The sequence below is a fragment of the Crotalus tigris genome, unplaced genomic scaffold (assembly GCF_016545835.1).
Source record: "Crotalus tigris isolate CLP2741 ecotype Arizona unplaced genomic scaffold, ASM1654583v1 scf7180000023654.2194447, whole genome shotgun sequence".
NCBI lineage: Eukaryota > Metazoa > Chordata > Lepidosauria > Squamata > Viperidae > Crotalus > Crotalus tigris.
In genome coordinates, this window is record NW_024100101.1 from 720,171 (window position 1) to 735,441 (window position 15,271).

General features: G+C 37.3%; 1 protein-coding gene across 12 annotated transcripts in view; it reads right to left on the reverse strand.

Annotated features, from left to right (window-relative positions):
• The window catches only part of CDH23 (cadherin related 23), a 641,486-nt gene that overhangs the window by 321,518 nt on the left and 304,697 nt on the right, over window positions 1–15,271 (reverse strand). For all 12 annotated transcript variants that reach the window (XR_005553851.1, XR_005553852.1, XR_005553854.1 and 9 more), the window contains 2 exons: window positions 13,753–13,865; window positions 9,050–9,238 (listed from right to left, as the gene is read on the reverse strand). Coding sequence is in view for 9 of the 12 variants with exons in the window: in XM_039320524.1 (XP_039176458.1) it covers window positions 9,050–9,238; window positions 13,753–13,865 (302 nt within the window). In the remaining 3 variants the exon portion in view is untranslated. The remainder of the gene's footprint in view (window positions 1–9,049; window positions 9,239–13,752; window positions 13,866–15,271) is intronic.

Sequence of the window (15,271 nt, forward strand, 5' to 3'; positions counted from 1 at the left end):
AAATTAAGTAGGCATGCCATCCAAAAAGTAAATCCCAACCCTCCAGATGGAGTATTTCTACATTTGTTAAGTTTACCCAATCACTAATCAATGTTAAGGCCACAGCATCATAATATAATTTCAAATTCGGCACCTTGAGTCCACCCCACTCACGAAAATCTTGCATAATTTTAAGCTTTACCCTTGGTTTTTTCCCTGCCCAAATAAATTTATTAATGCCTTTCTGCCATTCATTTAAGTTAAGCTCATTCTTTAAAATAGGTAGCATTTGAAACAAAAAAAAGAAATTTTGGTAGGACATTCATTTTAATCACTGCAATTCTACCCGTAAGAGATAGCTGTAACTTATCCCAATTCTTCAAATCTTTCTGTACCCTGATCCACAACTTTTCATAATTATTCTTGTACAATTTTACATTAGAAACAGATAAAGTAACCCCCAAATATTTTACCTTATCAACAACTTCAAAATCTGTTAAATTAACCAAAATCTGCTTGTCCCGGTTAGTCATGTTTTTAGGTAATATTTTAGTCTTATTATTATTAATTTTAAAACCCGAAACACATCCATATTGATGAATCAGTTGTAGTAACTTTACTACAGAATAAGTAGGTTGAGACAGAGTAACCACTAAATCATCTGCAAAAGCTCTTAACTTATATTCTTTTTTGTTAACTTCTATTCCTTTTATTTCCTGCGACTCTCGAATTTTGATCAACAAAATTTGCAATGTTAAGACAAACAATAACGGTGACAATGGACATCCCTGTCTTGTACCTTTTTCTATTGTAAAAACCTCTGTCAAACCCCCATTGACAATAAGTTGTGCCGTTTGTTTTTGATATATAGCACCTAGAGCTTGTGATATTTTTTCTCCAAAATTCATCTCCTCAATTAATCTTAACATAAACTGCCAATTCAGTTGGTCAAAGGCTTTTTCAGCATCTAAAAATATCAGCCCTGCAGAGATTTGGTTATTCTTATCTAAATATTCTAATAAGTTAATAATTTGTCTAACATTATTTTTCATATACCTTCCGGTTATAAAACCCGATTGATCCTTATGTATAAGCTGCTGCAAAACCCTCATAAACCTATTAGCTAAAATTTTTGCAAAAATTTTATAATCCACATTTAAGAGAGATATAGGCCTATAATTCTTTGGTAAGGTAAGATCTTGATCCTCTTTTGGAATTAAAGATATAAAAGCACTGCGCCATGACGGAGGAATCTCTGAACCCTGTAATATATTATTAAAAAGCTCACATAAAGGTTGAGTCATCTCTTCTACTAAGGTTTTATAGTAAATGGATGTCAAACCATCCGTACCCGGCGCTTTACCTAATTTTAATTGCTTAATAACTGTCACAATTTCCTCATTAGTAATTAAACAATTGATTTCTTGTTTCTGATCTTCTGTTAGTTTAGGAAAGTTAGCCTCACTTAAATAATTATTTATATCTAAAGTTTGTACATTAGTACTCTTATATAATTTCTGATAATAATCTAGAAAAGATTTCTTGATCAACTCCTTCTGATACACTAATTTACCGTTATAATTTATTTTATCTATAATTCTCTGTCTCTGTTTCTTTCTTAATTGATAGGCCAACCATCTCCCTGGTTTATTAGCGTTACAAAATGTATTTTGTGTCATAAACATTAGATTAGTTGCGGCTTGATCAGCCATCAACATGTTAAATTGTGTTCTTAACAGCTTTATAGCTTCTTTAACCTTTTCATCTGAAGGATTTAAAATCAAAAACTTCTCTTTTAGTTTAATCTCATCTTCCAATTCTTTACGTTTCTGAATCTGCCTTTGTCTATAAACATTATTCATCTTTATCAAGATCCCACGCATGAAGGCTTTACCTGCATCCCATACCATTGATATTGATATACCCTTATACATATTTAAAGCAAAGTAATCCTTTAAGCACTCCTTTAATTTTTGAACATTTTTTTCTTGTTTAAATAAGTTCTCATTCACCCTCCAGGATCTCCTCTCCTCTTTTTCGACAACCAATTCCATCCAAACTGGACTATGATCCGTCAGTGACCTAGGAAATTTTTTTACATTCTTTACCCTATTATATAGGTCTGTTGTAATCAAGAAAAAAAAATCAATCCTTGAAAAAGATTGGTGTCTATCTGAGAAGAAGGTAAAATCTCTCTCCTCTTGGTTACGTTCACGCCAATAATCCCTCAACTCCCAGTCCTCTTTCAAGTCAAAAAAGGCTTTAGGTAATTTAGCCTGTTTAAAAAAAGTAGAGGAACCTTTTTTGTCCTTTTGTGTATCTAAAACACCATTCCAATCTCCCATTAATATCACAGACCTATAGTCCAGCGAAGTTATTTTCTGATGTAACAATCTATAAAATTGTTCCTGTTGCTGGTTTGGTGCGTACAATCCCACTATAAGTATTTTCTTACCATATAGACCAAGTTCAATCATAACATATCTTCCTTGAGGATCTGATTCTACCAGACAGGCTGGTAGACTTTGCTTAACATAAATAACCACACCCCCTTTTTTCCCAGGGGCAGGAGATGCAAAATGAGATCCCAAGCGAGCATTAGCTAAATATTTTTGATCTTTAAGTAAGATATGAGTTTCCTGTAAGCAAATAATATCATTATTATGTTGCTTTAAATAATAAAAGATTTTCTTTCTTTTCTGCGGGGAATTGAGGCCGTTAACATTCCAGATCAGGAACTTTGCCATCTCCCTTGACCAGGAGCCTGGAGAAAACTGCCTGAAGATCTGCCACTGAAGAATGTGTTGCAGAACTCTTGGGTCTTGCTCCTCCCACCGGCACTGAAACACTCTCATGAGAAGATTCTTTAGCTTCTTTCTTCTGTTGTTCCTTTTCCTTACGTTTATGTGCTGCACAGGTCATTCTCTGCTCTTTAACCTCTGTTTGGCGTAGCCATTCCACCTGTTGTTTTCCAGCAGCCATCAAACCTAGTCCTTCAGACTGCTGTTCGATCTCTTTGCCACCCAGAGCTTTCTGAATCATAGATGGAGATGAGCCTGCTCCCAGGACCGTATTATAAAATTCTTTGGCTTTAGCAACCATATTAAGTCTGTAACGTGTCCCCGCATGGCTCAAAACAATACCCATCGGAATCTCCCATCTGAATGGCATCAATCTTGTTTTAAGTTCATTAGTTAAAAAAACAAAGTCTTTTCTATTTCTTAAAATTTTAGATGGGATTTCCTTTAGAATGATGACATCTTGGGCAGCAATCTGGAACCTCTTATTATAAAAAGCTTGTATGATCTCATTACGCAGAGACCTCTTTGAAAAGTAAATCACCACATCTCTTGGCAAATTCTTTTGTTTCGCAATCCAAGAATTAACTCTGTAAATTTTTTCCACTTCTCTACGTAATCCATCTTTATCCCTATTCAGAGCAACAGCTAGATCATTCATCACCATCACTATCAGGTCTTGATTCATATCTTCTTTAAGACCCCTAATTCTCAAAGCATATTCCATTTGCCTATACTGAGACATAAGAATATCCTCTTGTGAAGTTTCCATCTTTTTTTCCATATCTTGAAATTTATACTCAAGGAGGTCTACTTTCTCTGCAACTTCTTCCACTCTGGAATTCAACTTCACGACCACAGAAGCCAATCCTGATAAAGCTGTAACTATGTCTTCCCTCAGAATAATATTATTCTCCACTAAAAGCTCCTTCATTTCCTCTTTAGTTTCAAATTTATTCTGTTCAAGAAGATCTTTGTTCTGTTTAAAAAGGTCCTTCAATTCCTCTTTACTTTCAGACTTACTCTGATCAAGAAGTTGCTTCATTTCCTCCCTGATTTGAGATACAGCATTTCCCATTATATCTTTAATATCTTGTGCAGACAAGGCTGGCAAGGGAGGAGAAGATGGAGGTGTAACCTTAGATTGGTGGTGTAACTTTAAGTTGTTGTTGTACAGTTGCAATTACAGGAGAAGAAACCACCTTAGAGACTATAGAAGCTGGTTGTCTCTTTGAAGCCATTTTTTTAAAAGTCTTATTCTCTCTTTCTTTCTTCTTAAAAAAAAGATACTAAAATCCTTAAGATTAAAAAAAGAACCAGGGAGAGTGCAAAAAAAAAAAAAAAACTTCCAAAGCGTTTTAAAAGAAAAAGGAAAAAAGAAACTTGAAAGAGAAAAAAACTGTGCTCATTTAAGTCCGTTCTTTCTTTCCGGAAAGGAAAAAAAAGCACTTTCAAAACGCCATTTTACTTTCACTCTCACTCTCCACCGAAAAAAAACAAAAGGAAAAAAAAATCAGCATAAGCTAAAAAAGAAATAAAAAGAAATACAACTCTAACTCTAAATCCTTTAAACAGTTCTGTCCGCTTTAAAAATCACTCACCAGAAAACTTTAGGCGCGGAGATGGTAGCGGCGTTTCACTTTGTTTCCGAAGAAACAAAGACAGCTGGGAGGCAGAGAAAGCACGAACTCCGAGGGAACACTCTTTCTACCCCCCAAAAAAAGAATCCAGGGGGGGTTAAGAGGTTCTACCTCTATTCGTGTGGTCTCTACCCCTTCCCTTCGCCCGGGAAGGGCCAACTGATGCGCGCTGTGCTCCGCAGATCTGACGCCGTCCCAGGAGGACGGCTACAAGGTAGCCACCATCATCGACGCTGACCACCGGAAGCTCAGAGCACTGGTCTTTAAATACTTTTTGTGTGGTGTAAATTGGTGTGGTTATTTGTTTGCCTGGATGTTTCTGAGTCTTGGTCTGGTTTTGGGCTTTTTGATTGGCTGGTTGTTGTTGCTGGGCCATAGTCTTTGGTGTTTAAGTATCATCTGTGTGATGCAAATGGAGTTTGTTTGGTTGGTTGCCTCTGAGTCACGGTTTGGTTTTGGGTTGTTTGGCTGGCTGGCTGTTCTTGTTGAGACATGGTCCAGTTTCTTGTGGGGGACTGTGCATCACATAGACAATACTTAAAAATCAAAGACTATGGTGTGTTCCATGGCTATCAGAAATTTGGTGATATATTTCAGACAGTAATAGAAGTAGGTGGTTCATCCATTTTTTTTCATCTGCATCCTTTTTCTTGGTAGACTAGAATGAGTTATCATGGTTTGGGAGTTGAGATTTATTTATTTATTTATGAGACTTATATACCACTTTAAGTGCAAGCACTCTCTAAGTGGTGTACACCAGTAAGCAATGTATATATATATTTACATTGCCCCCAGCAATCTGGGTCCTCATTTTACCTACCTCGGAAGGATGGAAGGCTGAGATGACATGGCTAAGACCTAAAACATTTAAGTCCATTTGTTGCTAAATCCAAATTTCTGGGGGTTTATTGGCTTGGTCAATGACTCCCATTTTCCCAATTGCAAAATGGGCTATTTTACCCCATGACCCAATTAAATGTTTTGCATGAACTGTGGTATGATAGTCAAATAGTGATTATTTTTATTTGTAGGGTTAAAGCTATGGGAACTAGTAACTCATGCAAATCACTCAGATTTGCTCAGAGTAATTGAGCTAATTCTTGCCAGTCTCAGCCTTAAAATTAATATTGACTAAGATCTCCCAGGCTGGTAACTTCCAAATATAATGCATAACTATCCAACAAATCCTTAGCCTATGTACTGCTTTGGAATTATGGAAATTATAGTATAACACATCTGCAAGCTTTTAAGCCCAACTTAAAGGCCATTGCACATTATGGCATAGTTCTATGGTTGAATTGTGCACAGGCAATAAAGCATGAATATATGAGTCAAATTGGATGAGTAATTCAACAGCACAATATTAGACTGGAGTTAAAACAACTTCAGTACTGTTCCAAAACAAATGAGCCTTTGCTGAATCATATTAGCAACTCCAGGCTAAAACCAAAAGATGATACAGAACAGTAGCTGGTCACATCCCAACAGAGGGCATGAAGCCCAGTCATGCAAGAAAGGAGATTTTGGGAAGTCAACAGAATTTAGAAAAACAAATGGCGTTATCTTGCACTTGAGAATCTTACAGTAAAGATAAGTACATAAGTATTTGTGTTTTATATGTGTATATATTTGAGAGAGTGTATATATGGAAGAACGAAAGACAATTCAGCCAAATAACTTGAACCTGTCATTTAATAGACACTTTAATTGAAAGATTTCTGATACCCACAGATGTGAATTCTCACTGGGCCAAAATATTCTGATATGAAGGAGAAATAAAAAGCTGTCACTCTGGCAAAGGAATAGACAGGAGAAATGTCTAGTTTTGTGCTAATGGCCTTTTACAGCACATCTCTTTCAACCTGGGCAAATCTCAACTTTTTGGTCAAGGGACCTTCTTGATAAAAATCACACAGGAAATAAACTTTCTTTTTTGTCAGTTTTCCAAGTGAGCACAATGTAGGTTTAACAGCTGGACAGGAGAAAAGCACATACAGTATCATCAACTTCCTAGTGGTTTCTCAATGAAAGCTAACTTGTTATGCAGTGAAATCAGTAGATGTTTAAGGAGCATAGATATAACAGAATGAGAAGACCCCCCAGTGGTAGGTGAAATCCCAAACCTTTTCTAATTGTCACTGATTTCTACATAGTCAGAATGTTTAATTCCAGGTGATATATCTGAATTTAAAAAAGGCTTTTTGTACATACATATGAACCAATAGAACAGGGCTTTTCAACCTTTTTACCGATAGTACCACTTTTAGGATATGGCAATATTCGAGTATCACCTAGCAAGGTGTCAAAAACTTGATGACCAAAAAAAAAAAAAAAACCTGTTCAAAGTTGCAGTTGCACTGAAATGACTTATGACCATTTTTCACACATGACCATTGCAGCATGCCCAGTGTCATGTGTTTTATATTTGGATGCTTGGCAACTAATTCATATTTATAATGGTCACAGTGTTCCAGGGTCATGTGATCTCCTTCTGCAACCTTTTGACAAGCAAAGTCAATGGCAGAGCTGCTGGTGGCCAAGTGCTAAGGTGGGACTTCCTTTCCTCCCTCCCTTCCCTGCCTCCCTTTTTCTCATTCCCATCTCCTTCTGAAGTAAGAATTTGAACCCCCCCATATTTTCCCTCTTCCATATATTGATCAAACAAGGAAAGGCCTCCAGAGACAGAAAAGACAAGCTGCTGAGTGAACTAGCTTGAAAAGGCACATTCCCCTTTAAGAATTAGCTACTGGCTAGAAAGGAAAGTAAGGAGCACAGCCGGCACTTAAGAAAGAAAAAAACATGTAAGTACTGGCTGCCGGCTAAGGCAACCTTCCCAAATGGCTCCATTCATAAGTAAAGGAATGCTACAGGCAAAATCCATTCAGGAGAAAAATACTTCAAAATCCCTTGCAGCAAAACTTACAGCTAACAGCAGAGCAATAGAAGCTAACACGAGCCATCAGCCAAATAGAAATTGCCAAACACTCCTTAAGAACACAAAGCCCACATTGCACAAATCCCAGAACTTCAAAGTCACAAAAGCACATAAGAATCCTTCCACTCTCCATCTCCCTCCCTCGTGCCTCACCTCCAGCCATTGCTGCCTTTTTTCATTCCTCTTGGAGGGTGACCCCTCCCCCACTGCATTTCTTGCCTGTTTGCTGCTGCCAGCACAGATGGGTGCCACAGCAGTTGTAGATTGGCTCATGGCCAGCCTGCTTGATCTCTTCTCCCCCCACCCTCCCCCTCCAGTGCAGCTGACTCTGCCTCTTCCCAAGGCTGCTGCTTTTTTCTCTCTCCCTCTCCTGCCCAAACTGCCTCCTTTTATAGGCTCTCCTGTCTCCGCCCCCCTCCTCCTTTCTCATGGGGGAGGTTGAGCCAGAAGTGAGCCTGGGGCCTTTGCAGCTCCAGAGGACTCTCTCACTGTAAGTCCTTGCCTGTACTGGCTCTTTCCCTCCCCCACTACACTTGGCTAGGCAGGGCTGCGTACCACCTGCCACTCATTAATGTACCACATGTGGTACGTGTATCACCGGTTGAAAAGCCCTGCAATAAAAGACTCCCGATGAAAAACCTATGTTATTGCCACCAGAACAAAAATCTGTACATTTATCAAACCAACCTGAGAAAGGAAAATATTTAATTGCATAAAAACTGCCACTGTACCTGCTAGATAACATACATGGTATCATCATCATTTTAAAGACAGAACCATGGGTTAAAAAAATGCAGAAGTTGAAAAGTACTCCACATAACACAGTTACTTGATGAAAGTCTAACTCAGTGGTTCTCAACCTGTGGGTCGGGACCCCATTTGGGGTCGAACGACCATTTCACAGGGGTCACCAAACAACGCAGTCCACCATTTTTTCCCCCTTTTCCTTAGCTGTGCTATTCCCTTTTATTCTATTGGCTTTTGAAAGCCAATAGAATAGACTCTCTTGAATAGAGTCTAATTCTATTGGCTTTCAAAAGCCAATAGGAATTGTCCAGGCTGTCTCTGCCCTGCTGAGCCCGCCAAAAGTCCCATTCTGCAAACGGTGCTGCACCAGTTGAGTAGTCCTTGACTTACGACCAGTTGAGTAATCCTCGACTTACGACCAGTTGGGGGTCATGGCATTAAAAAGGTTGAGAACCACTGGTCTAACTTAACCACAAATTATTGATACATCATGAAAGTTATTTCTATGCAATTATGGATTATATAGCAAACAATTACAGTTATGATAGCAAATTGTCAAGGATGCAGGAATGTGCGTACAGTAGAAGGAAATTAAAATTACCAGATGTAAAAGAGCTGAGTTTTATAAATGGCAACTATAAATAATGTTTTGTTTTTTAAAAAAATAGATCTAAATTGTTTGGAGAATTTTTTCATAATTTGGAAGACTTTTAATGATATAAATCATGTAATAAATCAATATATACTAAAATCTGACAGACATAGCATGTATAATGTGATTCTCTTAATAAATATAAATTAGAAAAAATAATATGGAATGTTATTCCAATTAATTATCTTAATTATCCAGATTATCTTTATTCTATTATGTAAAATATGAATGAAAAATTTAGGAACAGAATTCAGGCAATCAAAAAAGAATTATTTAATCCTAATTGTTCATGTTTTACCTCATCTTTATCCTGCACTTGGATGAAAAGAGGAAGAGCGAAGCCTACTTGGGCCAATTCAGGAATAGCCACATTGTACTCTGAACTGTTGAATTCAGGAGCGTTGTCATTTATGTCAATAACAAGAATGTTGAAGGTAGTCATCACTGTGGCATTGGAAGGTGTCCGATCATCATTTAGTTCAGTTCCCTGAATACATAAAATGAAAATAAAATTTCACAAAGAACTGAAGAAACTGTGGACGTCATCAATAAATCATATTTCTTTTAGATTTAGCTATGTTTCATATAATTAGTGCTATGTGCCTAAGATCAATAGAAGCTGTGTAGAAGTTAAGCAGACGATTAAGCTTAATTAAGAGAGTTCAGTGTAATGGTTAAGATGCCAGATTAGAAACCAAGAGACCGTGAGTTCTCCTTTGTGCCCGCATTAGGCACAAAGTCTTCTGGATGATTTCAGGTGAGTCTCTTTCACCACACCCTAGGTAGGTCAAGGGCATATTCTGAAAATACTGCCAATTTTTTTTTGTGGACTTCTCAAAACTAGCTTAACAGCACAAACTTTTTAAGGAAGTTTGTACTTGGTTCAATGGGGTTAATTTCTTCTTGATAATAAACTAATGTATTGAACTAACATGTATAATTGAATGGTAACTTATTGTTACCATTGTATCTAATTTTCTTTGCTAACAAAAAATACCGGATATTGATTGTAAGACAATACTCTGTGATTCTGTAATATAGAAAGGAAGGCTATGCCTGGTTTGTAGGTTGCAGATGCAGAGGGCAGGTGTGGGATGATCCAGATCTCACATCCCTCCTCTGTCAGCTGAGCTATTTCACACACAGATTGGAACTACACCCAAGTTCAGAAATAGTCATCGCTCCATGCCTATAACCTGTCACTTGGGCAATTGAAAGGCAGCTGAATCTCAAAGATCCAAACACACTTCCCCAACCCCACCTCCCAACATGTTAAGGAGATGCCAGATTAGAAACCAGGAGACACTGAGTTCTGCTTTGTGCCAGCATTAGGCACAAAGCCTTCTGGATGAGATGAGATGAGTCTCTTTCACTAAACCCTGGGTTATGGAGAGGGATTAGTGGAGGTTTCTCCTTCTGGTAGATGAACTGGAAATGTAACTGGGGGAACTGACCAATCACTTTTCTTCCCTTGTCCCATATTAAAACCATAAGAATGGCAGCCTAATTCTTGAGTCAAGTTAGGCTCAGCAAATAGGAGAGTGCAATTCATGCTGGCATATTTTTCTGCTGATTCTAAGACAAGAGGATAGCAAAATTTTACAACTTTATGGAAGATCCCATCTGGAGGGGTTGTAACCAAACAGCCATGCCAACTTCATATTGGTGTATATCCCTTCTTGAAAAGTTTTGAATTTAAAATATCCTTCTTTAACATTTGAGGGGCATAATTTCCCAGGCACTTGCAGACTAACAAACAGAGAAAGCAATAACTATTGATTAGATTTATGTGCTGCCCACCTCATCTATGTTGTGTTAGGATTTGATGAGAGAGAACCAGCCTTCATATTTAGCAAACAGGGAGGGAGGGGCAGGAGGAATTTTCTTCCCTATTGAAACAAAGGCTTTGCCTCAGTCAGATTTGTCTTTAACTAAATTGAAAAAGGAATTGTGGAAAGATTTCAAGGGCTAGCAATAATAGCGTATTGACCATTTAGAATTCTACTGAACAAAACTTAAGATAGTGGTCAAATGGACTAATTGCATGCCAACTTCTCTCCATGACAAAGTGTTGTCTTAGTCAACAGACAATGGGGGTGATCATTCCTTTTTTGGAAAATGCTACACCCTCTTAATCAATGAACTTTGTAGCAGATGCCTTCTCTCCCACCTCCATCCCTTCCATCTCAGTAGAATTTATTTCACTAAATATGTTTCCAGCTTTATATTGATTTTAATTAAAGATCTGTAATGGAGGGAGTGAGGTTTGCAGAACTGAAAAAGAGCTCTTTGGGTATTTGTTAGCTAAGCTGATTTGCCCCTGGCTCTTCTGAGGAGCATCAAACATTATTGGTGCCTGATAGATGACCAAAAAAGAAATCTGAAGTTAATAATGGCAATTGCTTTATCATGTACCAATTGGTGGGATACATGACTGTAGAAATTCCATCACCATCATCAAGCACTCTATCATTTTTGGAAATCTAAGGACTGTTCTAGGTTTCTTTCCTATCTAACATCAGCAGATATGAAAAAGACCCTGGAAGAGAGGAAGAAAGGTCTAACTTTTATGGAATGATGACTGAAAAGCTATGCAACATTTTCTAATGGTTATTTTTCTTACAGCTCATTTCTATTAATGTCAGATAGTCCTCAACTTATGACAATTATTCAGCCCAAAATTTCTGTTGCCAGTGAGAGATTTCTTAAGTGAATGTTGCCTCATTTTATGACCTTTCTTGCCAGTCATTAAGTGAATCACTGTAGTTGTTAAATTAGTAACACAGTTGTTAAGTAAATCTCGCGTCCCCACTGACTCTGTTTGTTAGAAGGTTGAAAAATGGAATCACATGAGCCCAGGACATTGCAACTGTCATAAATATGAGTCAATTGTCAAGGGTCTGAATGACTATGGTGTGGGAAAAATGTTCATAAGTCACTTTTTTCAGTGGCATTGTAACTTCGAATAGTCGCTAAATGAACTGTTGTAAGTCAAGGACTACCTTTATTAATGTCCTTAGAAGGACCAGTGCATCCTTTGTTACCCCTGTACCGCTTGCTCTTTTTGTATCACTATCATCCAACTAGCAGCATATCTATACATTTGCTGAGTTTGTGAGTGGTCAAAACCCAACCAAGTATTTCTAGGAAATATTGGTAAAATATTGGTAAAATATATCTCATGATGTAGTTTTGAGAGAATGTTAATATCCCATCATGGGACAGATTCTGATATACAAAAATCCATTTCGAATGGGTGAAGACCGTTGTGTCAGTAGCCAGACTGGCCTGTGAAGCCTGCAGATAATGAAAATTGCGTTAATCACAAAGTACAGGTAGTCTTCAACTTATAAACATTGGTTTAATGACCACTGAAAAAAATGAGTTATGACTGGTCCTTTCATTTACGATCATCATAGCATCCCCAAGGTCATGTGATTAAAATTTGGGTGTTTGGCAACCGGCATGTATTTGCAACATCCTGGAGTCAAGTGATTTGCAACCTTCAGCTTTCAACAAGCAAAGTCAATGGGGAAAACTAGATTCACTTAATGACCATATGATTCACTTAACAATCGCAATGATTTGCTTAACAGCTACAGCATAAAAGATTGCAAAATTGGGCACAACTCAATCACCATCTTGCTTAGCAACAGAAATTCTGGTTCCAAATTCTGTGATCATAAGTCAAGACCACCTGTAACTGATAACTGGAAATGCCCATCTGTAGCTCAGTCTTTAACAGCTAGACATCAGACAAGAAAGCCCTTTAATTGTAGTGGAAGCATGTGATTATAAAACTGTAATTTACTGTAATTTGTGCACAAAACATGTCAAAAAAATTAGAAGGGCAGAAGTGGTTTAGCCAAATATGTGAAAAGAACAAAGCATCAATAAAAAGTACACAATAAACTTATTTTCTGAAATTCAAACCAATATTTGTGCATTTTTTCCAAGATACTACCCATGAATTTGTCTTTTTTTAGGTATGAGTACCCAATATATTTTGTTTATATTCTTGATAACCAATATTTTATTTCTACATTTCAGGTGTACTGGTAGAAGATATAACAATTCTCAAACTTTCACATCTAAGCCACATTTTAAAATCCAATTTCCAAAACATCTGCCATTTTCATTTCATGTGATATTCTTCTTTAGCTTTTTTTTGTTAAATCTTAATAATTCCATGGAGATTAGATGCATGCCTAAGGCAGGACTGGAATTCACAGTCTCCTGGTTTCTAGCCAGATGTCTTAACTACTAGACCAAATTGGCTTTCATGTTATTATTAATAATACAATTTTCTCTGAGTTGAAATTGTCTGCTTGTGATGTCATAGACATGGCTATATCATTTCCTTGGTAAAAAATACTGAAGAGATCAGTCTAGCCTACAATCCTGAAATGATCTAGTAAGTTCCCTGTCAACGCTGTGACAATGGAGAATCACCAGCCCTTTTACTTTTGCTTTTAATGTGCTTTTTCACTTCTTTTAGAGTTCAAATGTAGAAGGGGGGGATGGGGTAAATGCTGGAGGGTTTAGCTAGCCATAACAATACAGAAGTGTGGGAACTCAAGGACGTGCTCTGATAAGGTTTTGGCGGGCTGAAGGGCCAGAGAAAAAAGCCCAGGTTTTGTGTTAATTAGTGAATGTGATTTATGACAGCCATTGTGGGGAGGGAATTGCAATTTGTTACTTTGTATCTGGGAGGAGGGAATCTCATTCTTGGGTTCTTGTAAGTGTCCATACTTTGTTTCCTAATAAAATGTTCTTTAAGGAAGAATTTCTTATCTTGAAGTTCTTTTAACTGGTTTCATTTATTGGAACCATGATATTCCCATTTAAATACTAAAGGCCACTGTTGAGATTAGCACCTTGGTGAAATGCTATCACATAATTGGTCAGGCATATCACTATTCCACAATCAATTTTAAAAACTGCACGTTCTTTTCTTCTCTCTGAGATGTTCTGAACCAGTGGCCCAGGTTTTTCTCTTACCTTCACTCTAAGAATAAATCCAGCACTGTAAAAAGGATTTTCTCGGTCCAGTGGCCCATTCAGAGTTAAAGCACCACTGATGTAGTCCAGTACAAAGATACTGTTGGTGTTGCCTGACAATAAAATAAATAGGATAAGCACAAATAAACTCCTGTGAAAAGCATAAAAAGCTCAAGAATTAATAGAGACAGATATTCAGAGAAAGCTGTTTTATGCCCATAAACAGCACATAAACTGCAAAGAGAAGTTTGAGAAGTAAAAAGGATGTGCCATCTGGAACCCCAAGCCAGCAGCACATTATGATGTGACTTAAAAGCACTGCATTAAAAAAATATCTAAACTCTATTTCCCATTGCCTCAGTCTAACAAGATATAGGATTGAGACCTGAGTAACTTCTGATAATATCATAAAAACTTCAGGCAATATTGAAAGTTTCAAACTGCTCCTTTTAAAATGGAAATTTATTCATAGTTTTTGTGTATACACAACAATTCTGTTATACGTAGACATAGGTCTGCACTTAAGTCTTATAGCTAAAACAGGACAGGATGAGGTAGAACAAGAGTCTTTATTTAAAGCAGGAGTGTCCAATGTGGATGTCCACAAGCCCTAAAGTTGCCAATGTTGGGCATCCCTGATTTACAGTATTATGGACCCTCTAGAGGAGATTGGAATGATTTGCAGAACGTAGATAGGAAATGCGATCTTTCCTCCCTGTCTTATGCACAGCAGTAACTCCCATGCAACATGAAACTCATTAAATCTGTAACCATAACTATGAGAATTTGGGTTGAAAGCACATGACTGGAAAGAAACAGTGAAGGGAAATAGCAATTTTCCTTCTGGGATATTTTGCTTCTGTAATACATAATACATAACCCTAGCTAGCTCAGTTTTATAAATTGTACATTCTTATTACAGGAGGTCTTGAACTTGGTGCCGTATGGACCAGACAGCGAGCCACTCTTGATTCCCCACTAGTAGTGAAAGAAAAAGGAAAAAAATAATGTTCAGGAAATATGGAAAGAGATATCTGGAAAATATAGAGAGACACGCGAATGACATATGCATTATTGGCTTGTATCTGAATCTTGCCCAATCGTTTCATTTTCCTACAGTCATCACTGGGAAGAAATAGATAGATTTGATCTGAGAGTTTTCAACTATTTGAACTCATCTTTACTTTACTTTTATTTTATTTTTATTATTTTATTTTATTTTAATCTTCCTATTTCTTAACCAATAGAGGAGATGGGATGAGAATACCACCTCTCTTTATTCTTCGACTTTAAAACACACATCTGTGTAGTTACATACTTTCCTTTGGTGATCAATGCCTCCCTACCCTCCTTTACCTCTCTTTCATTTGTTTGTTACCTTTATTGTTAACTTTCTATCAATTTCTTGACCCACTAAAAAGTATATATATATATATATGTGTGTGTGTGTTTTCTGAGGTTTTCGCGGGTGTTTGTATGTAGGTCTTTGGTTATTCGGGTTTTCTCCCGCGTCAAATTG